We start from the raw sequence: 27,716 nt of genomic DNA, 5'->3' as shown, positions 1-27,716 counted from the left end.
AATTTACACTGTGTTTATTCTTTCTGGCAAAAAGTTTGCAAAAGATTTCTGAATAATAGGTTACAGCCTGGGAAAGGTCGACCGTTGACTTGCTCAAGAAACTAGTGATTCATTCTCTACCAAGCATTAATATCTGTGACAAATTTCTTAAAAATCCAATTTTTTAATGTCTCTTTCATCTATCTGCTTGCTCTTCTTCCTCTGGAAAGATCTACAACAGCTCAGAGCAGGCCCAAGGAATGGATGAATCTCACGTCAGAAAAGAAAAATGAAGGAAACAATTTGTTTTTACCAGAGTGCAGCCAGGTGCTTAATTAATTTCTTTCCATTAGAAAGAAATATGTCCTAAAGCAAATAAGGTGTAATTAATGTAGAGCACTGCTAAGGCACGTGTTACTCTGGCATTATACTAACAGCAGTCAAAAAAATTAGGTAGTCTGCACGTCTGCAGTCCACATGGTGAACTACAGTATTTGAGGGACTGTGTGAATGATTATTGCTCATTAAGAACAAGTGGTGTGTATCAATATAGCCTCTGACACTACTGTATGAATGGATGAATGTGTGTTTGTAAGAGGTCGGTCAGAGTCAGAGAGTGCTATAGTAGAGTATGGTGGCCTATTTAACATTTAATTTATTCTATCTTGGTTTAAAGCCTCTGGCTACTGAAACGGCTCTCAGCATTTACTTCATATACAAAGGTTAGTCACAGCTTCTGTCTCGTAATTACTTTGTAGAAAAACTAACTGTATTGTAAATTACGGACTGAACATTAATATGTTCATCATTTCACAGTTAAAATGAATGTTTTAGAGACACAGTTGTTGCATATTTGCTGTGAGCATGTAACATAATAAAAAAGAAAACACTCCTTTTTTCTCTGAATTAGTTCCATAAAAGCCTGTTATTTGTTACTTTTAATTTGACTTTAAGTGCTTCCACAGTATACTGATGGCATATTATCTATTTTAGATGATAAAGTCAATGCTATCATTTTGTTGTACGAATGTCTGTTGGAGAACATCTCAAAGACTAAGTCAAGGCAACACAAAGCAGATATAGATAACAGATTGAAAATTAAAAAGAGAAGTGCCAAAGGGCACCAATGGTGCCTCAAGGTGTAATTAGACTTAATATGACTAACTGCATATTTCCCTTGAAGTGCAAATCACTCTCATGCATCACTCACCTTAGCAATTCCAATGAGACAAATGAGATTATCTGATTGCCCATGTTTATTTTATCTAAAAAAAAAAAAAAGTTGACAATGGAATTTGACGACTGCAACATTTTAGACAGTTAATATTTTTGCTTTTCTATTTCTACCGTTTGCCAGCATCATGTAATATTATGGTAATAAAAAATGTCACTCTATCATTACAAATACTCATGTGTGGACAACCCATGATATTCCACCATTAGGTACAATTATATCCAAATCTGGATCAAATCCAGATATGGTCGAGTCTAAAATGGCTTATTGAATCTGGCGACAGTGCCGTACCAGCGAGGGGTAGCGCAATACCACTGCCACTAATATATAGCTGAAATCACACAGACGCAGTATTTTAAGTTGATTACACACCTGGCAGAGATAAGAAGTTATATCTAGACAAAAAAAATGCATCCATAGGCCATATTAAAGAAATCTTTTTGATGATAATCAATAAACAAATGATAATGAACACATGATTCCAACTGCTAGGAGCAGGTTTCCAGGGTCAAGGAATTAGGTGCTAAATTTTGCATGAAGGACATTGAAGTAAAGCACCTATCACCATGGTGATGAGTGCAGTGATTAATGATCTACTCATGATGATACCAAATTAAATGCACATATTGTGCACCCTCATATGCTCACTAAAATAATTGTTGTGTGATTCTGATTTAACACAAGCGGGATAGTGCTTTCTGATTGCTCCTGTTGTAATGTTAATGTTAAGAGAAGAGAAGAGAAGAGAAGAGAAGAGAAGAGAAGAGAAGAGAAGAGAAGAGAAGAGAAGAGAAGAGAAGAGAAGAGAAGAGAAGAGAAGAGAAGAGAAGAGAAGAGAAAAGAAGAGAGAAGATTGGGTGGCTCTAAGAATAGAGGACCTCCAAACATAATTTTGCATAAGTCTATAAAAAAAGATCTTTGATTATTGATTATTAAAAACTGGTGTAGGGTTAAATACTTGTCAAATGTTTTGCAAATGCTAATGCATACCTGTCTTTTTGAGCTGTGTCCTGCTAATGGATGAAAAACTAAATGAGGACAGGAGATTATTTCAGAGCTGGAAATCGAGCTTAATGGTCAATAATTGGTTTAATTATGCAAAGTCCTTTCATTGTCCTGTAGTGGAGCCAACACAGGCGGGTCCAGGGGGAATATCATGTAAGGCCTTGGTGGTCATTTAAATCTTTTGCAGTAGGAGTTTAAATAAGAATTCAGTTGGGGTAGTGTACTATGAAAAGCTGCTAAATTGTCATCTCACTTGAGGCCATGTGTTCCTGTAATACTATACCTGTAATACTTGTTATATGGATCTCTTGTTGCTCTAGTTTGCAAATGTTTTTGATAATATTTGTGATTCCATTGTACAGTAATTCCATCTTTCAGAATTAGAATGCTTTTTCCAACTCATTTTTTTTCTTTTCTTGGTACAGTGTGCCACTTCCTATGTGTCGTTTTACAACATGATTCAAACTTAATTGCTGCACTGTGTCATAGTTTTGTTTTGTTTTTTATCTCAGAAACATTGGTGTTGTTGCACTGGTATTGCCTTTTAATTTTTTTTTTAAACTATGATATATCATGTGTCACACTCACATAGGGACACATAGTAATGACTGCATCTGTCAGTACATATTCAGCTTGTCATCTCATGCTTATATTTACCGTACATATGAATATATCCCCCAGTGTTTCTCCATCCATCCAACCATCTATCCATCCATCCATCCATCTATCCATCCATCCATCCATCCATCCATCCATCCATCCATCCATCCATCCATCCATCCATCCATCTTCATATGCCCATACTTCCCTCTACCCAGACACCTTTTCCAGCTCTTCCGGGGAATCCCGAGGCATTCCCAAGTCAGCCGAGAGACATAGTCCCTCCAGCTTTTCTCTGTGTTTCTCATCAAATCTATTGTATTAATCCATAGGCTTTCTGACAGTAATAGGAGGGTTTATCATTTTTTGTCAGACAACGACATTTATTCTTCTTTTTAGAATACAGTGTCACCCCTGTGGGAGGGTTAGTAAGCACTCACGTGTCCCGTTGCGTGTCAGATTCAGTAATAGATGATTGAATGTTCTGGATAATTTTCTCAGACAGTTGCAGTATATATTTATGACTGTCTGCATGGGGTTCAAGCTTTCAAAGCTGTGTTTTATATTTCCCTGGCGTAGGTGGAAGCAATAGTCAATATCTCAAACCATAAATGAGAGAGCTCAACAAGAATTTACCTTATTTGCCATGCCATGCACATGGAAAATAAACTGCTGGGTTTTTTTTCTTCCATAAAACATTCAGATTTAAATTAACTAGCCATGAATGATTGCCTCTTTTAAAAAAAACCAAACTGGTTAATCTGATCCATGGCATTTTCTGTTCACATTCACAAATAAATGAAGATGGAGAAAGAGCTTGTTTGGGCTTCCAGGAGGATCTGCAGTATACACACGGACACATGCCCTTGCTTTAACCATTTGTCACTCTATGACACAAACAGTATTTAGCCGATACGTGGATCCTGTGGGGCCAGTAAAAGTCTAGTTCAAAATTATCCATGTTTGTGTTGTCTTGGGTCAGGAGACTATTCGAGCTGTGGAAAATAAATCAGTACAACCTCACTGCTTTTGTTTCAAATGCACAACAGTTACTTTTAGTAACCTTGTTTCGAAACGGAGGACACAAAACGTCTCTGAGCATATGCTCATTTACACCAACTTCCTTCTCACCACCTCAGACAAATTAATTTCTCAGAGTCGCCTTCAGCTGCAGGTCTGGCCATTGCACAGCTGTTGCAACCAACCGCAGCGCTTTAAAATTCTCTCAGCAGTATGAATCATTTCATTTTTGGCAGAAGATCCAGCACTGCTAGAGCCACTGTAGATGATGAAGTACTTAATCATCCTTTACCCCATCAATGAAACAGAGAGCAGGATGAAGATGAAAATTAAATACAAGCAAAAACCATACATTTCTGTCACTACAGGGAAAATTTAAACTAATGATCATATCATTGTTCTTCTCTCCCCTGCCCAACTTCTGGCTTGTCATGCACTGCTAATATGGACATCTACGCAGGCTCAGGTCAGTGTTGTTCATTCTGTACATATACTTTTCTTTAGATAATGAAGACAAATTGCATGCCAGATTTGTCCAATTCACATATACTCCTATGACCCTTCTGGTCAGGAGAAAGAACAATAGTGTGATTAGAAGGAGTGTTTCATTGGTGGACGTAATTATGTGAAGTGCATTTGGACCATATTCCATCTGTTTTTTTCTGAAGGGACTCAGACTGACATTTCCAAAAGAACATTAGGACAAAAGTATATTATCTGTAAAAGTTTTTCAGAGTATGCTCAAAGAAAGAGGTGCGGTGGGTAATAATTATTCCCTTGCTTCTCATTTAAAGAATATATATTTGACTTCACAAGTGTCTTATCAAGAACAGCAGAAGATAGAGACTACCTAATAACCAGGGAGAGAATTGGGCCTGCTGGTGATTCTAACTGCTGCTCCATTCCTCTTTCCTCCAGGATGATAGTGCCTTGTAAATGTGACTGACCTAAGATATAACTGGGACCGACTCCAATATTTTTCTTCTCCATGTGTGCATCATAACTTTAAACTGCTTTAGCAACAAGTGTTAAAATATTTATCCGAAACCTTATGTGCAAAGGTCAAGAGATTTTTCACAGAACAAATGGTGTTAGTGAAAGAATGTAGAATAAATACATCCTAGTATACTGCAGAAAGTGATATAAAGTCTTTGTCTGGTGATAAAAATTAACTGTTAAGCTGGAATTGGGTATTTAAAGTTGTAATGGAGAAAGTGGGAGCAGACCAGTTGCCAGTTTACCCAGTAGGGGCATCTGTGGAGACAGATGGAAGATGATGAGAGTGTGTAATGGGCATCTGTGTGGCTCGTAGGGGAGGGAATACTCCAGACTCATTCCCGCTCACTAGTCTGTATGCACACACATACACATACACACACACACACACACACACACACACACACACACACACACACACACACACACACACACACACACACACACACACACACACACACAAACACGCATAAACACCCATTACAGCTTGTCATAGCTTTTCCCACAAAGTGTCCTCTAGAGTATACCTTTTACTGAGGCAGACTGTTACATAGATTGAGAGGGAACATGTGTTTACAGGAGCATTGCACTGGCTGCTCCCTTGGTTATACACAGAAGGGAAAAAGCTCAACATCCACCCAATTACATCTTCAGCTGAAGTGCCTACTGCCATGTCATCGCTGGCTTGTTGTCCTCACCATATCATGCATCCATTTGTCTTTAGTATGAAGAATGAAAATCCAATGCCGTTTCCAACAGTCTTGCCGTATAATGTTTTCATCCCTTAGTGTTGATCTCTTTGGTAAATGTAAATGAATAGAAAATAATCATGATATTAAACTTCCAGCATCTCTGATAGCATGAAACCAATTCTTCCCTTAATTGGGAGTTGTTCAAACTTCAAAACATCCCTGTGAAGCAATGTACAATATACGAAGCAATACATCTGTTACCCCATATTTGATGTTCAAAAAGAAAAAGAAGACAATGTGATCATGTGTTGTGTTCTTCAGCTTGAATCTCGTCATAAAAACGGTCTTTTGACATAAAAAGTTAAGAGAACCTACAATCACAATGAAGCATTGCAGTCTATAAAATCATCCTTCAAAATAAAAGCTACAAGGATTTGATCCTGACATTCCATTTTGTACAAAATAAAACGAGTGTCCAGCAAGTCTAAGTTCTCAACCAGTGTATTCACCTTGTCCTTACAAGATGAAAATGTCTATTTTTTTTTCAGGTTACTCGATTGACTGCTTCCTAAAGATAATCCTTTATGTGTTCCTTTCTCCTTGTGTGTTTTTTGTGTGTCTGGTCATATGTGTGTGCACATATACATGTACAGGTTTATGAGGCTGTGCGGTGCCACAGTGAATGCAGCCAATACATGTGGAGGATTGAGCCCTGGTCCATGTGCACCATTAACACAGTAGATGACCTGCCAGCCTGTGGGGAGGGAGTCCAAAGTCGCAAGATCAGGTCAGTGAGCCTGTAGGACTTGGCAGCCTGCTGGCCTGGCACAGCAGTACGCACTGGACAAGTAGATTGGACATAGTCCTCTAACTGGCACTCACACTAGTCCTGGAGCTGCCAATACCAGTGGAAACAAACAGTCAAAACAGCGTCTGCCCTATAATGAGCGTTTAATTTTTTTACAGTGCCTTTTTAGTACTTAAAATAACTGGAGGGGAGAAGTGACGTGCTGACTTTTTCCATGCACCATCAGAAATGGGGAAAAGAAAAATCGGGCTGTGTCTAAAGCTAAATTGATCTCTTTTGGTTTAAGCCTACCTTTAGGTGCAAGTCACAGCCATTGAAATTAAATCTGGCCGCCCATCAACCTCCCAGAAGAGTTTGATGTTTTTGTGGGGTTTTTTACTCTTACTTGCTGTAAGAGTAAAAACTTTCATTTCTGCATTTAAGAAATTTGTATGTAATTTTAGAATTACAATTCCAAATACATATACTGTCTACAATTTCCAGAATTGTTGACATTATATCTCATCAAACTAAGAAATGTGTGTTGAAACAAAACTCCTTGCTAATAATAAAGATTTGGTAGTGCATTACCTTCTATTACAATTGAATGCATATCTTGTCTAATATACTATAAAGGAGACTATAATATGAATGCCATAATGTAACTAGGAAATGGGTAGTTTTTAGATGGGTGTTGGAGACCTGACCCTTTACTATTACAGTCAGATTGCTTTTCAAACCAATAGTCACCCCCTGTTGACCGGGAGAGAAAATGCAGGTTTAATGCGTTTTGTCTGGGCCAAACTTTTCAGACCCAGAAATTCTGTCCACTCATTAGCTGTCTATAACTTGAGCACAAAACCAGGGCTCTCATTTTTATTCAGTAAATACTAATTTATAACCCATGCTCCATTTTTGTACAGTTTAATGTTTACGGAACACTTGGGACAAAGCCTAGAGACTCTTTGAGAGAAATGAGCTGCCTGTGAAAAATGGTATTATCCATTTTAAGTCAGACTTAGAAGTCCCCCTGAGACTAGTTATACACCTACCGGTACATATACTGCTCTGGCAGATGTGTGAAGAAGGGAACAACAAGTGGAGAAACCAGCAGTGTGGAGGACAGTCTATGTGATCAGGAGGAAATGCCACCCAGAGCCCAGGTTTGCTTCCTATCGTGCTCCAATGACTGTGTGACGACACCCTGGGGACCATGGAGTAGCTGCCCTCTGGTAAGTAGAAATGAGCGAACAACAATTTTCTGGTTTGGATGACAAGTTGTGTGCTCCCTCTAGAAGTTTGTCCAAAGTAATGTGTCATTTTTTAATGAACTTTTCAAATAATGCAAATATAGACAGAAGACGGGGCAGCGTGGTGGTGCAGTGGGTAGTGCTGCCCCACAGTACAAAAGTTTGATTCCTTTCTGTGTGGAGTTTGTATGTTCTTACTGTGTCAGTGTGGGTTCTCTATGGGTTCACCAGCTTCCTCCCACTTCCAAAAGGGAGCGCTATTTTAAACTGTGGAAGCTGGTTTGACCTTTATTGTGACATTAGTGGTCATTAACTTACATTAGTAGTTAAAGAACTATTTTATTGCATAATTTTCAGTCTACTGTTAGGGAGAGTTGAAGTGGCCTAGTACACCTCACTGGTAGACAGTGCAAATTTAATTTACCCACGAGAATCAATAAAGTTCCATCTCATCTCATCTCATCTATGTCATTTTCTCAACTGTTTCTTTGAATTTATCCCTTTTCCTGTGTTTTCGATTACCGGTATATTTTTTTGTTTATTGTTTTATTTACATTTCCTTCTACCTTCTAAGCTGCCCATATTTACTTTGTCTGCTAAATCATGTTAATGTTTTCAAATATTCAATGGTGCATTCATTAACAGTATTAATAATAGTAATAGTAGTTATTCTATTATTTGTAATTTCATTTTCCAACAAAGGTTAATCCACAACCTAATGTACTCTTTCTAACCTGTGTTCCTCACACAGGCTACAGGTCACACATGACTGTGTCCATGTTATAGATTTCCTGTCTAACATAGCAGTTCATTGGACTGGAACATGGAATTAGAAAGAGAACAAGGTTGAAAAAACACAATACAGATTTTACGTAATCACCCAAGGGTTTTTCAATTACCCTTTTCCATATTTCTTTCAACAGTTAATTCAACTCTGAAATAGTTAACACATGTAGCACAGTAGAGATATTTATATTTGATTGCTGCCCATTACAAAGCATTAAACCCATTTACACTGTTTAATGCAATAATAAAAGAGCCATATCCTTATTTGATAAAAATCTCTATAGGATCACACTTTCTAACATCATCATGTATGTTTGGAGTCAAGCAAAATATCATACAGTAGTAATATAAAGAGTGTAATCAGGTAGTGGATGTTGGCATGGTTTGGCAAACCAGCACATCTCAACCCGGTATGAAATTCTTGGTAGGAAAGACCACTATCATCATCATCATCACTTTGTTTGAATACCACTCAGACAGATAAAGCAAATCCCCTGTGACCCATCCCAGATCCTGCTCTCTCAGTATGAGCTGCTACCACCAAACAGAGTTCAGAGATGTCAACTGAGTTGCTTTATGAACTCCATCATGGCTTTGACAGTGGGTATTTCAAAATAGTAGCCTAAAGTAGGATAATAGGGCTACAGAAAAGGATAAATGGCCATATCATTTTTTTCTTTATTTACTAATTGATTTACTTTGTACTACTCATGATTGTGTCTGTTCTCCATCTGTTATGTGTCATCTGTTATGGTGTTGTGTGTCCAATATGTGTTGACTATTTAATTTAGCTCTTACTATATTTAACCTCCAGCAACGAACTGGCATCTCATCCAGGGTGTACCATTCCTCCCACTCATAGTCAGCTGGTATAGGGTTAGGGTTAGGGTTAGGGTTAGGGCTCCAAAGTTAGGGTTAGGGTTAGGGTTAGGGTTAGGGTTAGACTTACATGTGACAAGGATTTGGACAAGCAGGTGAAGATAAGATAATTATGACCATGTTGTCCTCAAGAACATGAATGAATTAATGAATCTTACAATTCTCAAAAATTTCACAATATTCTCAAATACAAAATGTCTGGTTGCTTACAGATTTCAATATAAAGCATACTTTTACTTGTTCTCTAGGAATAAACACTCTGCCAAACAGTGTTCATTTTCAATAGTGTATCAATTCAAAACTGCTTCCATCAGCCACATGGGGTGGATTTTAGTTGGATGTGAGATGGTCAGAATGAGAATCAACACTGTGAAGTCAGAGGCCACTTTGGAGCTCCCTGTGGAAATAGATAATTGTTCCCTCCAGGAGATTTAGACAGAAAGGAGCATAACACAAACAAGAAAACTGGTGCAACTATGTTAATGGTACTCAATTATTATTTCTCTGAATTTTAGGGATTGAGTATTGCTAACTTCTCATTCTATTCGTTTAGCACACCTTGTGACAATTGTTTTTATTGCTGCTTGTGAGAAATCTTTGGGTTTTCTGCCAGTCTACGCACATATACTTATTTTAACTCCAGTCAGGAATGCAGCATTGATTCCAGTTATAGATAATGAACAGCACTGGAAAAGAATCCCCAGTTCTGTATTGCAAGGAAAGTGTAAATGTGAGGCAATTTGTGTAATAGAGTCAATGCTATATTTCTTTCATACTTAGTGTCTTAAAATTCATGGCAACCTTTAATAATTGTAAGCAAACAGTATTATTTAGATTTTTCTGTGTGCTTTAAATGGTGTGCAAAATGTTCTTTATTTGTCAACAACCAAAAAAACAATTGAGCCTGCAGATTATAGAGACTTGTGTCTATTACAATATGTGTTGCGGTTAGTACGAAAGCATTCTGGATACAGTGACTGCAGGACCTTCAGGAACAATGTGCAGAAGCCCCTCATTAGGAGGAGATGGTGATTGAAGTGCAAGACCCAATGCATCAGGAGCAGACACAGTTGCAGCTCAGTTTGAAGACCTTTACGATTAGAATCTTTCTTCTTACCCAGGAACACAGATGACAGTTCCTCCACATGTTTTCCCTCATGCTTTGCACCTCTCTTCATTAATGAGGGTGGGTTAAGTGATTTACTCCCACTATCACTGTCCCCAGGTAGATAATTGGTAATCCTACTCTTACAGTTCTCATAATTTTCCTGTCAATTATATTCTACACATTCAACCACATCCAACAAAAGTAAATACTGTACTAAATTCTATTTCTCCCAGTTAACCCACTTTGCAGAATTACTCTGACATTCAGCCTGACAACACAGTATTTATAGCACACAAGATGCCGTAGTTAATTTAGATATGTCAAATAATTCTACACAACAGGTGTCCCAGTTTTTTTGTGCCTTTGCTGAGGGGTTATAAGATGTAAATTTGCTTCTACGGTTATGCTCTGGCTGTTCACACCAACGCATATTGTCAAACCACCTATTCTTCACCACAAAAAATGCCACCTCGAATTCCAGTGTGTAATTCAGAGATACTGCATCTAACTGTGTTAATTTTTTTTAAGCATTAGTGGAACAATTCATAAACAACCAATTGGATATCAAAAGAAAATACTAGTAATTTTGGAGACTCCGTTTTTATTCTACTCACTATTAGACACATAATAGACACATAATGATATGAAGGATTTGAGTTATCAAATGTCTGGATCTAATTTATTAAATGAATAAACTGGGCTAATATTAGTGGCAGCTTGACTCACCTGAAGTCAAATCTTCATTCTATATAAATACAAATTTTACATTCTTGAAAGTTACAACATTATCATTGATGACACTTCATAATATGTTAACCAGCACATAATGAGCATGACCTTGAATGCCTTTACTCTGCTGAGAGATGCCTTGAAATCAGCTGTCTACATCCAAGCCTCCCTTATATTTGACACAGCCTTCATGCTTGACAATGATATGCTAGTCAATGCTTTCTCGTTGTTGTGCAGCAATGTGATCAATTAGCAATGAGGAACAGGAGCAGATCTGTTCTCCGACTCCCAGCTTCGGAAAGTCCGGCATGTCCAGAGCTTTTCCAGTCGGAGCCCTGCATTGTCAACACCACCTGCTTTACCTACCAGTACAGACTCTCAGGTAGGATGATCAGCACAGCAAGCCTGAAGTTCCAGAGTGAGGAATTAAGACAGGGTAGTACCCAGTGGCTCATACCATAGACCGATTTTTAATCCCAATGCAATTTATTACCCTGAATTAATGTGAAGCTAAGTGTGTGTGTTTTGTGTGTGTGTGTGTGTGTGTGTGTGTGTGTGTGTGTGTGTGTGTGTGTGTGCGTGCGTGCGTGCGTGCGTGTGTGTTGCAGACTGGAGTACATGTCATCTGAGTGAACATGCCATCTGTGGTCAGGGCTCACGTTTGCGTCTCTTGGACTGCGTTCGCAGTGATGGCAAGATTGTGGAGTTACAAAAGTGCAAGCAGGTAATCATTTTGTGATCTGAACTTAAATTCACAATGGCTTCTCTAATGCTGCTTCTCTTTGTCCAGGGGAATATATAGTAAATGAAGGAGTACAGGTAGTCCACAACATACAAACACAATTGGTTCCGAGAGGTTGCTCATAAGTTGAAATGTTCTTATGTTGTTATTTATTAAATTTAAATCTATACAGTAATTGCTATTTCAGGTCATTTAAATGCCATTACTACTCTAAATACAGAAGTACTTTTCCTTAAGACTTATTACCAAAAATTACATTAAAACAACACCTAACAAAACAACAACACAAGGAGACGAGTGTTGGAGATGTGGGAACGCAGCGCAACTGCTCGGCAGGGGTTGTGTTAGAAAGGGGAACTGCAGTACAGTAGTCAAATATGACGGCGGACGTTTGTTCATATCTCTGAATGTCCGTAAGTCAAATGTTTGTAAGTTGAGGACTATCTGTATTTAGGTCAAATTGAGGGATGAAACAAAATGTTTTGAGAGAAAGTGAAAATAATGTGAGAAAACATATCTTCAGAGTAAAGTTTAAATTTCACAATAGTCATATGATAAGAATAAAAGTGTTACCAATGTTAAAATGAGGAATGTGAAGCATCTTGTCAAGATGTACTTGTAAAAGGACCTTGATGATGTTGTTCCTCTGTGTAACTGTAATTCCTGTTAATAATGTGATTTCCTTTCATAAAATGTCAAAGAATAAACAAACACAGCTCAATAACATCTAAAGTACACTTAATATTTAATTGCTCTGTCTCCCCTGTCCGGAGACAAACTGTGACCCATACTTTGAAATATCAGCGCTCTCTTTATCTTTTTTCTGGAAATAATTAACTAGGCCTTTTCACAGCTCTGCTATTGCTCTCTGCAGTTTGGTCTGATAAACAAGTCGAGGCTGTCAGAGAGCTGCGTGGTCGACTGTCCTGTGAGCTGCATTCTCTCTGATTGGTCACCGTGGGCAGAATGCTCACACACCTGCGGCAGCCAAGGTAAACATTAACACAAACAAACACAATTTAAACCAATGGGAACACCACTCTGAGGAACAAACACAAAGCCCACCGCAAGTGCCTCATTATACCGTCGACTCAGGCATTCACCAAAATGTTGAATTGTGCATGAATACATTTAAATCCATTAATATTTACTAGTATAAGGGGATCCAAAGCCTCATTATGCAGTGAATGGTGTGTTTTTCCAGTTATTTATATATGAATATATTTCCACTTAATAATCATTCTTTGTCTCACCCCATCTTTTCATAAATATAGTCGACTTTGTCATACAAGGTTGTATTTTAAGTTTTGTCAACCTAGATTTTATACGACTGACCTTTCTGTATGTCATAAATTATTTAGTGTTCCCAAATAAAATATACATCTTCCTCTGCAATGTTTCAAATAAGCAACCGGTAATTACCGACCGCTTGGCATCACGTTGAGAAAGTCATGTCATAACCCTTACACAACATACAAAGTTGATGATTTGACCCGGATGCCTACATTGTTTCTCAGGCCTCCAGAAGTCAATATGGACTCCTCTTATTTTATTAATTAGAGACTACACAGTTAATTCTTAAGTTCATTAATTTTAATTTGTCACTGGCTGTCTGCCTCTTCCTAGTTAACAACCTTATTTGAATAAACTCACACCTACACAGGCTTTCAGGCATTCTAACTGTAGCAGTGACTCTATTTCTGCCACTCACTCACTTCCCTCTCACACACAAGGAAGAACAGTTTGCTGGTTCGGTGATGGATGTGCAGTGTGAATGTCATGTTTTGTCAGGATTTCATAGGAGTGTTGATGCCTTTTCTTTTTTTTTTTAGACGGCAAAACAGAATGCTGTTTTCCAATACATTTCCACCATTGTAGCGCAACATTGAAGTTCTGATGGAGTCTATGGATTTGCTTGAGCCTCACACATTTGCCATTACTGCTTTGCAAGGCTGCGCTATAGGCAGCTATTTTTACTGTTCCCATTTACAAAACTTTTTCTTTCACACATGATTAATGACTCACTTGAACAAAGCACTTAGTGTAGGAAACTGTTAGATGTGAGCATAAAGTGGCACAGTGACACAGATGTATGGTTCAGTCGCACTAATTCCTCTTTGTCATGAGGGAAATATTTCACAGGCTGAAGAGAAGGCGCAGCCTCTTCTCACTCCCAAACGTATGATCATCTTTCATTTCTGTCACTCATTTTATTAACTCTTATTTTATGGAGCTTAATGTTTGTGCATTGATGCATTTTTCCCATGTCTAGCACAGTCATGGGGTATGAATACCCCTTTTCCTTTTGTTCTTTATTCATTTAAAATTTCCAATATTAACCATGACCATGGAGATATGCACTTCATCTTGATAATTACAGTTCTATAAATGTAGATTCTCATCTGAGCTCTACATAGAAGACCTAATTACATTTACGTTTATACATACATGCATCTATTCTTACATATGTGTTGTCTTTGATGCTCTGCAGGTCAGTCTGTTCGTACCCGCCGGATCCTGCAAGAGGCTCATGAAGAGGGTCGGCCTTGTCCCAACCAGCTCATCCAGATCAAGCCATGTCCCATCAGGCCGTGTTACACTTGGCTGCTGAGTGACTGGTCTTCATGCATTGTAGAGGTATTACCTATATTATGAATGGAGGTCATGTTTTCAGGTTTAATGTTATGCTTGTCTGACTGTCAGCAGGATTAGAGAAAATCTATTGCCGTTATTTTCACGAGTGAAGCATGAGCCACAGAAGAGCCCGGCAATTTTGGAGCAAATCTGAATGATAGGGTGGATATAAAATAATTTTTCCATTTTCACAAATGAGTAGGTCACTGAATTGAATCCTGGCCGCCCACTCCCCAGCCCTAATAGCAACAGTGAGAATGCAAGCTAGACAGTGAACGGAGAGAGGAAGCACGACGACCAAGCAGTAAATCAGAGAAATAAAAAATAAGTGATTGTTTAACAGCAGTGGAATGCTAAAGCACTAATTAATTGCAAAACACTGCTGCTCAACCCTGCGGGATCCTGCCACATCTCTGGACTTTGTTATAATTCACCAAAATGCATACCTGCAGTTTTTTTTACACATCCATGATATGGACAAAGCAGATGAGAGAGAAAGAGACAGAGTCAGCAATTTAACCCCCCCGGTTGGGGGTTACACAGCAATATTCCAGCACAGCGAAAATAATGATAATACCCATATTTTATCATAACTCTAAATTTTGCACAAAATCCATAGATAGATTTGCATATCGCAAAAGAGTTGACTTTGGGTGGAGGTATTTTTGTCCTCCATTCTTCTGGTTTTCTGGTTTGTCACATTTCTTAACTTTTTCCTGTGGAGGTTTAGGTCACTAGTAGTTCTATGACAGAAAACTTTAAAACAATGGGTCACCATTTTGTTTGCACATATGCTTACAAGCATGCATGTGGGTCATACAATACACTTTCTCACCAGTAGTTTCACACCAATTGCTTGACATGCATGTGGAAATAACACACCAACACATTAACACTGATGGAAAAACACATGGGAATCAAAATAATGGCTTTTCAAATGTTTTATGAAGAATGATGCATTTAGATATTAAATTATGCCTCAATTTAATTCTGCCTCTTTCATGTAAACTTCAATGGGTGCCTTTTGGGGCTCAGAGTGTGTCAAAAACTGAAAATAAATGTGTGTTCTAGTCTATATCATGTCCTTTCTTGAGGTTTATTAGTTTAGTTATGCTGTAATTTGGTCATATTCCCATAATCCCAAATCTTTATAAAAACAATCGTATAGTGAACATTCAGTATTATGGACACGTGTGTGTGTGTGTGTGTGTGTGTGTGTGTGTGTGTGTGTGTGTGTGTGTGTGTGTGTGTGTGTGTGTGTGTGTGTGTGTGTGTGTGTGTGTGCGCGTGTGTGTGTGTGTGTGTGTGCAGGGTGCAGAGTGTGGTGACGGCCTTCAGAGACGAAACCTGTCATGTGTCGTCCACTGGGGAGACTGGCCTGAGTCGCCTCCTCAACCAGTGGAAGACAATCTCTGTGGAGACAAATTGAAGAGGATGATCCAACAAGAGATGAAGCAACCCTGTTTTGTTCCCTGTCCAGGTAAAACTGCATTGTAGACAATGTTAACTGGCTTCTTCTCAATTATTTAATACATTATTTTCTAATTGATAATAAAAAAAAAATCTGAACACTAATTCTAGATTCAGAATATCAATAATTTTGTGTCATTTCATTTTATAATAAGTAATTTGAATACAAACTCATTTGCAAGGATCAGTGAAAAAAAGACTACTACTCTTCTGTCATTCACATGTTCAGATGCTAAACTATAGTTAAAAAGTCAGTAAAATCATAGACTAACTGATGATCCTATCAGCTGTGCATTGTGAGGTCTGAATGTCACATTCATTATTAACTAAGTTAGAAAGTCACAAGGTTCGTATTCTAAGTGCTGCAAAGCACATTCATGAGCAACTGGAAACAAACTACAATAAAGACCAATTTTGCAATAGATTTCTAGAAACACTATTGATTTCTTACACTCTATTATTAACACTGAAAGAATGTGTAAAAAAGCATCCGGTGTGAACTGGAACAATTAACCACAGTGATCACACTGCTGAAAGAAATCAATCTGCTTATAACAACCACACACAAAAAACTGCTACAAGACCTATGAATGGTGAGACCTTCTGGGCTAGAAGTAGCGATTTATCCACAATCAATAATACAATAGAATGAAATTAGTTTTAAAGAAGAGCTGCTTTAATTATAACTATTGTTTAAAGATTGTTGAAAGCAGTAAAACAACATATTAGACATTCATTGTCACTCTTCTCATTGTTTTTATATTAAAATGATAAATCACAATGATAATTTTACACAGTGATGACAGCAACATATTATCCACAGCATTAAGTATGGCCATGTGGGCAGCCAGTAAAAACTGTGGTTTCATCTAAGGACTTACGTTAGAGGTACTTGAAAATAATGAGCTCTCCCTCTTTCAGACAAAGAACCTCCTGAAGTCATGAACCTCATCACACTTTATTTTAGATGTGTAAAATGACCTCCACTTGGATCACGCGGGCTACAAAAATCCTAGTTGTGTCTGAGTCTAAGAGAGCAAACTGTGGGACAGCATGTATATTTTATATTCTGGCAAAATGTTTCATTTGAAAGCTAATTTAATACGACAGTTACTATTATACAGTCACACAGTTAAAGACTGCAATGATGAAGGACAGGAATAGTGCAGACACAATTATTCAAAAGTGTGTTCTGATTGTTGCATGACATGAAAAAAAAAGATTCTCTAATTTTAACCAAAGTACTTTTGTTGCACTTTTAAACCTGAGACAGCAATTGAACCCTGGATTCTAGCCCTGGAAGTCTAATTGTTGTGTGGCCTGACTATCCACCTTGACCACATTTCTACCACTATAATAATATTCATTCATTCATTCATCGTCTACCAATTGTTTCGTTCATGATGGGTCGCTGGGGTCGCTGGGGTCGCTGGGGTCGCTGGAGCTTATCCCAGCGGACTTGCAGGTGGGGGACACTCCGGTTACGACACCAGTGCACTGCTGAGCCACATTAAAGACAAACAACCGCTCACCCAAAGGCATTTTGGACACAATCAATTCACCTAAGGTGCATGTTTTGGGAGATGGTAGGAAGCCGAAGAACCCGAGGAGAACCCACGCGGACAAGGGGAGAACATGCAAACTCCGCTCATAGTGGGACTCAAACCCGGAACATTCATGCTGTGAGGTGACGGCTACCAACTGCATCATTGTGATACCCACTATAATAATATAATAATTAAAATAGAAATTATTGGTTTGTATAGTTCAAAATGCACCAGAAAATTTAGCACATAAGTCCTTGCACAGACAGACAGACATCTATTGAATCACAGCAACAGCAATGTGTTGTTTATTTCATTCTCCTCCTGCTGCTACTCCCCCGATTAAAGACCACAACACTTGAACCAATAATATTTTAGGTCCCTTATTTAACAAGCAAATAAAAACTAGCCTAAACTGAAATTCTGCCCACTGTATCACCTTGTCATGAACGCAGCAGGGGATGTGCTGGAATCCATTATTAAGGACGACTGCAGGGAAAAAGAAAACAAAATGCAGTTTAAAAATAGCAACGTATTGTGAAACATTCTCTAAAGGACAAATAATTTCATTAAATTCACATTTTAAACGTATGATAATCCTATCTTTCAAGTGACCTGTTAGTAGTCAAAATATATCCCATCACACAACACATAATATTGTGTTTGATTCAGCTTCTGTTCTGTCTTTCTGTTACAGAGGCAACAGTTGCTTTGAGACAGACACATCTATCTGTTAGTAATTGCTCTGTTAATGGGGTGCTAATTACAGAGGTGCTACTGTAATGAGAAATCACTGAAAAGTCTTTTCAGCTGCTGGTGATGTGCATCTGAGGCCCCGTCCACACGATGACGGATTTTTTTGAAAACGCAACTTTTTGAAAACGCATCGAAAACAATTTGCGTCCATACGACAGCGTTTTCAAAAAAATCTCCATCCACACGTAAACGCATCAGTGCGTTTTCAAAGATGGCTATAAGCATGCCAAAACATGTGGTGGCAGTATTGAGTCAAATTTGATCCAATAGGAATCCTCCGTGTTTTGTTGTCACAACACACGGGCCCATAAATATGACGTAACAGAGGTTTTCGTAGCAGGCAAGACGTCAGCGTTTTAAAAATGTTGCGGAAACACCGTCCACACGACAACGCAGACCCAGCGTTTTTTTAAAAATCCACCTAGGCCAGTGTTTTCAAAAAGTTGCGTTTCCGTTCCGGATATCTGCGTTGTCATGTGGCCTGAAGGCGTAAACGCGACAAAAAAGTTGCGTTTTCAAAAAGTTCTGGCATCGTGTGGACGGGGCCTGAATGGAGGTCAAGCCAACTTACTCCCCTTACAGTTTTAAAGGTGTTACCTCATTTACTTCTGACTTGCCTACACCACATGTGGCAGCCTGTTTTCTGATTGTAGCAATAACATTGCACTAGTTTTTGTCGTGTGCAGACAGAACTGCTTTTTAAATATAAAGAACAGAATTATAGTAATAATATAATGCCCAACGCACCCAGCAATGAGCTGGCATCTCATTGGGGGTGTACCCTGCCTTTTCCCATGACCCACAAGGTGGATGGGTAGCTGTACAAGACAATTGTGATGAATGGATGGATGGATGGATGGATGGATGGATGGATGGAAAGACTGATTGATGCCAAATGCACAACTTATTTTAACTGTGATCATTCTTTTAAAGATTGTGATTATTCAGAAAAACGAAAAGAAATACCACAGCATTATTTCAGAGAGTATTTTTAATATCAGATCCATTATCAGGTCACATTGAGAGTAGAAAAGTCGGCTTTAAAAAGAGAGCTTCTGGCTATCAGTGACCTAAGGCATTTTAAAGATTCATTATAAGTTTTCAGTATGAAAAGCCAAAGGCTTGCTTGCAAGTAACATCGTATATCTTTCACATTCTTTTTGTCATTTTCTAAAGAAAAGTATGGTCATCATTATCTGATAAAAGGGTCGCTGTGATCTCCTTTGGCATTGTTCTCTTGTTAGGGTTTCCTATGAAGAGGCACCATCTTGCAGTGCTCATCAGGCTCTGACTTGCCTCTGATCCACGCCTTGATTCATCACTCAGCTTGCCCTAGCTGTGAGCCTTGGCTCTAGATCAGAAGAGCTTGGCCGGGGCAGTTGTATGCATTTGTTTGTGCTTATGTGTCTGATGGTGCTGCTTGGTGCCAGGAGGGACTGTAGACATGTATGTGATGTACAGGCACGCACAGGTATTGCCATCAGCTGAGTGAGTTTTTCTCCTCACAGCGTGTTTTCACAACCGTAGCAGCATGAGGGAAGAGCTGATTGATTGGACCTGTATAAAGATGAAAGATAATGAGATGTGCCAATCCAAAGCCAGTCATGAGGATCCAGGGTAATGCTGTTCCAGCTGAGGAGCTGATATTATCACTAGAAGCTGACTCTATCAAGGATTTCATAGAATATTTTTGCTTAACCAGGAAGGTTGTGGTGTGTTATTTGTACAGTTAAAGGACACATCAGCTAGTTTTTATCCTCTAAAAAGATGTTCCAAATTAGATTTGCTTCTTCTAGGGGACCAGCTTCAGTATTGGGTGTTGCCTTTACAGTTGAGCTCAGATTTCTTGCTTGTATTGTATAATTTATAAGTCTAGTTGGTCTATTACTTCTGAATACCCACTGGGCTGTCTGAGTAATTTGTTGTGCGTTTGGTATATTATCAGCCACTGATGTGTGCTGAAGTTGTTTTCGGTGTCTTTTAAAATGTTTCAGGAGCTTGCCGGGGAGCCAGTAAAATGAGCCACAAAATAATGTTCACAAGCTGCATATAAACTAGTCTGAAAGAAGAATATCTGAAAAGAAGACAGTTATCGATCGAGTTGAACCTAATAGCATTGTTTTGTTATTTGTCCTCAGGAGACTGCCATTTGACTGTGTGGTCATCTTGGAGCTCTTGCCAGCTGACCTGCCTGGAGGGACGAAGCTTTGAAACCACCGGACGGCAGGCTCGCTCAAGAGCTGTGATTATCCAGGTCATGGAGAACCAGGGAAGCTGCCCACATCAGGTCTTTGAGACCCAGCCCTGCAAAGGTAATACAGAAACCATGTCAGAATGCTCTGTTTCATTGACAGCAGTGAGAGTGGTTGTAACACAACCTGATTTAAAAACCTGACTGAGGCAACCAAAGATATATATGTCAAACCTGAGGCACAGGACTTTTTTCATATATATTAAAATATAAATAAATACGTGTTACACACTACCACGAGACAAGTATCTTCAGACAGTAATATAAAGAAAATCATATTTCACAGTAAACCAATGTTTTAAAATACCGTTCAGTCATTTGTGTTGACTCCACTGCTGTGGAAGTAATATGTAGAGTCAAACAGCAAAGATTGATAGAGCTGAAAAGGAATGGAGGGAGTGGGCTGCAATATCGTACAAACAATTTTGTCCACAAAAGTGTATTATATAGTGGCAAGCAGAAAAAAGTACACTTGGAAACTTGATGAGACAAAGCAAACCTCTTTTTTTTTAACCTAATAAATTTATTTTAAGAGCCAACTCATCACCAAACAGCAGACATACAACATTAACCACTAGTTTAATAAAAGGTAAACAATCGGGAGCTGAAGAGCAAAAATAAATGGAGTTCAAAAGTTGATCTCAAGACCAAACTGTGATTAATGGATGAACTGCATTGCTTTTTGGTAAACTGAAATAAGAAATTTAATATAACACTTGACAGGTTGAAAACATGTCAGAGTAGTAACAGAAGCTTGCCTCTAACAGCGAGTCCAAAATGACCCTTAAGGAGGTTTAAGAGGTAACTTATCCTGAGCTGAAAAGCATTGCATTACTGACCTCTTGTAGCTGAGGGTTCTTACAACTTCTCCCGCACTCAGCTGTGATGTAACTGTGCATTGTAAACACTGACTGCAATTCTGCAGCGCCGTAGCCAGATGACAATCTCAACCTCTGAGAACAACAAAGAAATAGGTTATATCTGGTGCTAAGATGACTTTTAATTTCATGTGATAGTAACACATCGCAAAGAACACTGTTTCTTTTTCTTTCCCGCTATTACATTGCGAGTTATGTCCTTTAAATTAAAACACTGGGTTATCTCCAAATACGCTTTGGATACACAAAGACAATATTTCCTTTCCACTACAGACATTATGTATTATAATAAAGTTCATGGAAGCATAGCAGAATACTCAGAGCAAACAACGACAGAACATCTCTGTCATTTATACAGGAGGGATGTGTCACACTTACCAGTGGAGGACAGGAGGATGGAGCAACAACGAGAGAGCGGTGTGGTGCGAACGCTCAGACGGTGTCAATGTCACAGGTGAGCGACTGTCGACACAGACACACATTCTGCTACAAATAGGAATATCGGTGTCTGTCTGGCTTAATGCTGACAGCTGCTCCACTTCTGTCTTTGTTCTCCTGCGATGAATTGAATGAGTGCAAACAGCAAAGACTCACGTCAGATTATTTGATTGCTCCAAAACAAATTTGGAGAATTTGGAGAAAGCTGTCAAACAGGTAATTTTGCAGACAAATTTGGAATGGATGTTGGCTCAGAAGATAATTGAAACATTGTGGAAACAAGTGCGAGGTGCAAATGCAAAGAAACAAATGCTTTCTTCGGCAGTTTCACTTACAATATTGTCTTACTTCATGTGGCCTATGTTTTACAAGCTATGTGATCGGTGACTTTACCCCATGCAGAAAAAAAATCCTCTAAAGATTGGCTACAACGTGGATTTTCTCCCTTAAGTGCATGCAGATGTGCCTACGTACAAACACAACAAATTATTTTAGCACAGTGTCCCAGTTAAATTTAACATCTTGTTTGATCTGCCCAGTCTTAGTGCAGCCCATATTGATTTCTCCTCTGCCTCTTAACAAAAGCAATCAATAGGCCAGACTCTGAGCTGGGAGGCTTTCAATCCATATAAATATAATCACGCATTTGTATTTGTAGGAAGTAAAGCAGGCATAGAGAAAAAGAACAAAGGCGTTGGTGCTGTGGGAATGAAACATTTATGTATGTTTGATATGCTGTAAATAGCAAGTGAATGTGATCTTATCACTGTAGGGAAACGTTTATGGCAAATATGAGCCCAGAAGGAATAACCTGTCTCCACAGAGAGGGTTACTCTTTAATAATCTGTTATGCAATTTTCCATGTTGAAATGCTCACAGATTGATCAGGAGCTGTGAAAAGGCACCTAAGCCCATTAATCAGGTGTGACAGTGCATTAATTTAGTGATCAATACATAGAGAAACATATCTCGGGCACATATGTCAACGTGAAGGCCCGCGGGCGAGAACTGGCCCGTGACGAAATATTTATGGCCCGCCGGATGATTTTTAATTACTATTACAACAGGCCCGCAGGGCCACATCGGCCCGCTGTTGTTTTGTATGCATCAAACTATATTCCCCACAATGCAACGGTAGTGGAAGTCACTGCTGCGCAGCAAACCAGCTTTGGTTTCATTGTTTATCAGCAGTCAGAACGGAGGTTGAATTTAGCTACTCCCCTCCTCAAAAATGACTAAAAGGAAGGTGGACGCTGAGAGCAGGGGGTTTCTAGCCAGGTGGGAGTCAGACTACATGTTGACTACATATTATCATTAAATAATATACACTGTGTTAGCTCTTGGTTCAGTAGGCTGTGTTAATTTCAGTATGTTTTAATGAACATTGAACCAGTCCGTCCCTCGGTTTGTAGAAAATTTGTTTTTGTGGCCCTCCGTGTATTTGACTCTGACACCCCTGCTCCAGGGGGTTGTTTTCCACAGAAAAGGCCAACCACGGTCAGACACTGCCATCCTCCGTGCACCAAACCCTTCTCACACTGCACACCGGTAAGATCATGCTACTTGGATGAGGCAGCTGTGATCTCTGCATACTCACAATAAGTCTTTCTATTTCCTCACGTCATAGCTGAGGAGTTAACTTGATTTTAACAGAGGACATTTTTAATTACCAAAAGGGGATGTTAGTGGATATGGACTCAAATAGGAGGAAACTTCAAAGAAGTGCTCATAAAAATATGAAAGGAAAAATGATTTATGTTTGATGTTACTGCCCCTCTGAGTATCCACTGTGTAATTGCGCCTGAAATCAGAAGCAACATATCAAAGATACCCTTAAGAAATATTCTATTAGCCCCCGGCGTTATTTAGAACATCCCTGAGCAAGAGCATTTTGTCATCCCAGCTGACTTCCTGCTTTGGTTACATGAGCTGTAGGTTTGAGACTATGAACACTGGAAGTCTCCGTAGCATGCGTTTGGCAACCCATAATATTTTACAGTATTTCCAAGTCCAATCAGAGCCTTTAGCTTCAAAACACACACAAGCACACACACACACACACACACAGACACACACACACACACACACACACACACACACACGTGAGTGGTGTGCGTATATATATATATATATATATATATATATATATATATATATATATATATATATATATATATATATATATATATATATATATAGTATATACACACACTCTGTATACACACTCTTTATACATATTTAATAATGAAGAGCACAAAATACTTTGTGATTTTCTTTGTGTGTGATTTATTTGTTATTGTTTCACCAGAGAACAATAAGAATATATCCTATCCATAATATTCTATAAATATTTTTGAAAAATGTTACTTGAATAATTTCCCATGCCTAATACCAATGGAGTTCCTGGGAAGGGTCAGTGTAATATCCATCGTGGATAGAATTGTTTAATGTCAGGGTTAGAATAAATCAGCCTGAAAGTCTGTTGAAAGCATGAAATAAAGCTGAGTCACCCTTTCACATGGCAGACTGTTTTGTCAGCAATGTGTTGTATCAATGGGAAAGTAATGATCACTGTTGTCTTGTCTTGACTGTAAATGATATACCTCTGCCCTTGTTCCTCCCCATACAGAGTGGAGTATGTGGGTGTGAGAGGGGTTATACTGAAGTGATGACCATGCATGGCTTCTTGGACTACTGCACTAGAACCCCGGGGGTGGACAACAACAAGAAAGCTGATGTGAAAACCAACTCGGGGAGATTAAAACCAGGACTGTCGCCAGCTCAGGACCTCTTCAAAGAGTGGACCTTACGACCTGTTGGCCCAGGTACATAAATGAAAATCATCTTTACAACTCAACCAGCATGCCTAAGATCATTCTTGCCTTTCAACTAGTCTCTGTAGTTTCAGAACCCATTCTCAGTCAATGTCTAGATTCTTACGCTAAACAAAACTCAGTGTTAAAATATTGGAGTTGCCCTCCTGTGTTAGGTTTAAAAAGAGAAATAAATAATATTTTCAATTGTCAAAAACACCATACAGAGGCTTTAATAAGCGTATGTTGAAACCTTTGGAGTAAGAGAGCTTTCAATCACACAGATGGAAGAGTAAAGCTGTGGGTCTATGCTGTGATTGCTGTTGGATTCATCTTTATACTCTTCATTATTGCATTATCATTCCTGGTCTGGTATGTACCTTCTCACTTTCTTATAAGTTTCCCCACCATGCACTTTGCAATTTATTTGAGATCGCACACATTGTAGATGAGAACACTCAGAAGCAAAAGCAAATTCCCAGCCGTCCGCTTTCCCCAAAATGAACCTTGTCAAGTGTGAGTTACACTCCTTGCAATATTTCCTGTTCTGTATGCTCCTGCTATCAGATAATTGGATTCTTTGTAAAGACTGAGATCAAGTCGAGCCGCTCCGTGCTACTCAGTCAGACACGCTGTCAGCTTCTCGTTCTTGTCTGCTTTTTTTTTTTTCCAGTAAGCCAGCCAAAACCACAAAGACGTCTGCCCCTCCACAGAAGCCCTTGACCCTAGCCTACGATGGTGACATGGATATGTAACCAGGCTATACCTCACAAGGACGCCACTGGCCTTGGATAGACCTCAGATTGTTAGAAAGCACGTTGATCTCTTACCACTGATTGTTGGCCAGTTTGAACTGGGTGAATACTTTCTGTGTTTTACAACACAAAGGCAATGGACAAGTAACGATACTCGTTCATTATTTGCTGCTGAAGGGCAATGGAGTCCAGAATTGACTATAGCCAACTTTTCTCCCCGAAAAAGAGAAATCACAGCTAACTGCAGTACAAATGGGATGAAAGGCCTCTTGAAACAGGAAATAAGTGAACTTCTGATTTTGTTTTTTTGACCACCTGCAAAGTGAACAAAGGCAAGTTATTGTTTCCGGTACACAAGATTCCTGAAAGACAAAGACTAAGTGGATCCACAGAGGATGATTTTGGACTTTTAATTGTATTTATAGGGGACCAATTGGGCATTTGTCTCATACTTATGGTACGAGAGAAAAACATCTTGATTCAGCAGCCACTCATGATGTTTGAAGATGGAACAGCAGAACATTTGTCTCATCAGTGCTGGATGTTTGTGAGAGCAAATGTCACAAACCCTTTGGGGTAAACAGCCTTTTTTGAATTTTTGAGAATAGCATCCTCTATGCACTACGTTAGTGCTGATTCACTTTTTTTCTTTCAAATGACTTTTCTAGTGTTTTAATTGTAATTCAAAGTTGTTGCTGTCAGATTGTGTCCTGTTAATAATGCCATATGTTGTGTATATGTGGAACCAAAAGCAGACTTGCCTTGAGTTTAACAAAATATTGATACAGTGATTTCATTATAATCAGTAATAAGAATTTGTGGATTAAAATAGGAAACAACCTAAAATTGTGCAATTTGTGATAAAACATGGCAGACTGCTTCAGGAACAACAGACTGTAAAATAAACCATCAAATACCAGCATGATAAAGGTCATATCTCATATACATGCAGAACCAAAAAAAAAAAATACTGTTCACCAAAACAAATGTTGAATTATCTACTAGAATAAATACCTTCACTTTTGGCCACAGGGAGATCATGCTTCATTACCTTTTTTAGTCCGTCAGACATATTTTGCAGAAAGAATGGTCCTTGCACAGAAATATATGTTGTTGTTTTTTCAATTTCTGTTGCAGATGGTAAAAACTACATATTGGTATATTGATGCGAACCATCTTTTATTTCTCTTTCTCTACCTCATACAGCCAATAAATGTCTTTTATTCTGTCTGAAAATTTGAAATTCATGATTTTTGAACATTATCCCAAAGCATCTTAATAGACTATAAACACATTTGTGTCATCAGACTTGAATCCTTTAGTGTATTATTCCTATGACCCAGAATCCAGTTCCTCGGACTTTGGTTGAATTTGGCAGTGAGCAGAGTTTATGCTGCTTCTCTTTCTGCCTCCTCAAACTGAAGATTTGGTCTTGTGTTATTTGACCTTTTTCTGAATGTATTACCAGTAAATCTATAATCTTATTGGTTGTGTAAATATGGCTGTTACATCTTGTAACAACTGTATTTCAACAGTTGACTGTATGTAGGCATGCTTTACCCATTTTGGCTGAAAATGCTCCAAGTGGCCTTGCACAGATTCTGTTTTACAAGTTGCCAAATATTTTAGAGTAGTTTCATTTTGGCAGTGTTTCTAAAAAATTGGCCAACAAAGAGTCATGTGATAAATGTTGGGTTAATGTGAAATCCAGTTGTGAAATGCTGATAATTTCTAATTGACGATTATCTGAACACACTCTGATTGTAAAAAAGGAACGTGTTTAAAGAATTTTATTCGGTTTGGGTCTGAGAAAATCCTAAAGTATGTTCACTTATTATTTCAGTATCATGCTATTTGTGTTACTATTGTGTGTACATGGAGAGTTGGACAGAAATGCAAATAAATTGTGGAACCATGTCAAAATGCAGCATTGAAATATTTTTTCTTTGGTGGAAAGTCTGTTGAACAAAAAGGCTCAAATACTTTGGAGAGAGGTGGTTAACTTCAGTGATTTCCCTTTACTCATTAAGTCTCAAGTCTTGACAAATTACAATTACTGATAACTCTCTAAGGTAGAGCCCAGAACATGAGTATCTTGTCCTCACTCAGATTCCCAATCTGATCCCAGGTTCAATGTCTGTTGTGATGGAAATAGTGTTTAAATCCTTTGTCTCATCTGATTTGATTTAAGGCTGTCACTTTTGTTTAAGAGGAGGTTGAATTTGACTGTTTTTGTCATGGTCATCTTATCAGCTGCAAAGATGAAACCTGATCTTGTCATATTAATTCACTTAATTTTAATAGCTCTGGAGAATGTTCAAGGCTCAGTGAAGATTTGTGATTAGTTTGACAATGTCTGGTTTTAATGAG

At 38.5% G+C, this 27,716-nt stretch overlaps 1 protein-coding gene and 1 long non-coding RNA gene across 2 annotated transcripts in view; one reads left to right on the top strand and one right to left on the bottom strand.

Moving 5' to 3' along the window:
• Positions 1 to 27,254, top strand: part of thsd7ba (thrombospondin, type I, domain containing 7Ba) — a 178,544-nt gene extending 151,290 nt beyond the window's left edge. The window contains exons 17-29 of the mRNA XM_068330228.1: positions 6,180 to 6,313; positions 7,389 to 7,545; positions 11,303 to 11,447; positions 11,674 to 11,789; positions 12,682 to 12,799; positions 14,299 to 14,444; positions 15,753 to 15,921; positions 20,350 to 20,523; positions 21,699 to 21,794; positions 23,244 to 23,326; positions 24,408 to 24,603; positions 24,876 to 24,963; positions 25,265 to 27,254. Coding sequence (XP_068186329.1) covers positions 6,180 to 6,313; positions 7,389 to 7,545; positions 11,303 to 11,447; positions 11,674 to 11,789; positions 12,682 to 12,799; positions 14,299 to 14,444; positions 15,753 to 15,921; positions 20,350 to 20,523; positions 21,699 to 21,794; positions 23,244 to 23,326; positions 24,408 to 24,603; positions 24,876 to 24,963; positions 25,265 to 25,346 — 1,704 coding nt within the window. The 3' untranslated portion in view covers positions 25,347 to 27,254. The remainder of the gene's footprint in view (positions 1 to 6,179; positions 6,314 to 7,388; positions 7,546 to 11,302; positions 11,448 to 11,673; positions 11,790 to 12,681; positions 12,800 to 14,298; positions 14,445 to 15,752; positions 15,922 to 20,349; positions 20,524 to 21,698; positions 21,795 to 23,243; positions 23,327 to 24,407; positions 24,604 to 24,875; positions 24,964 to 25,264) is intronic.
• Positions 19,296 to 21,845, bottom strand: LOC137605508 (uncharacterized). The gene is made up of 3 exons (XR_011037752.1): positions 21,719 to 21,845; positions 21,302 to 21,415; positions 19,296 to 20,515 (listed from the first exon to the last, which is right to left on the bottom strand). It is a non-coding gene; the product is annotated as an uncharacterized lncRNA (long non-coding RNA).
• Positions 27,255 to 27,716: the final 462 nt, after the last annotated feature.

This window comes from Antennarius striatus, chromosome 12, assembly GCF_040054535.1.
Source record: "Antennarius striatus isolate MH-2024 chromosome 12, ASM4005453v1, whole genome shotgun sequence".
Lineage (NCBI taxonomy): Eukaryota > Metazoa > Chordata > Actinopteri > Lophiiformes > Antennariidae > Antennarius > Antennarius striatus.
This window is presented reverse-complemented; position numbering and strand designations above follow the sequence as displayed.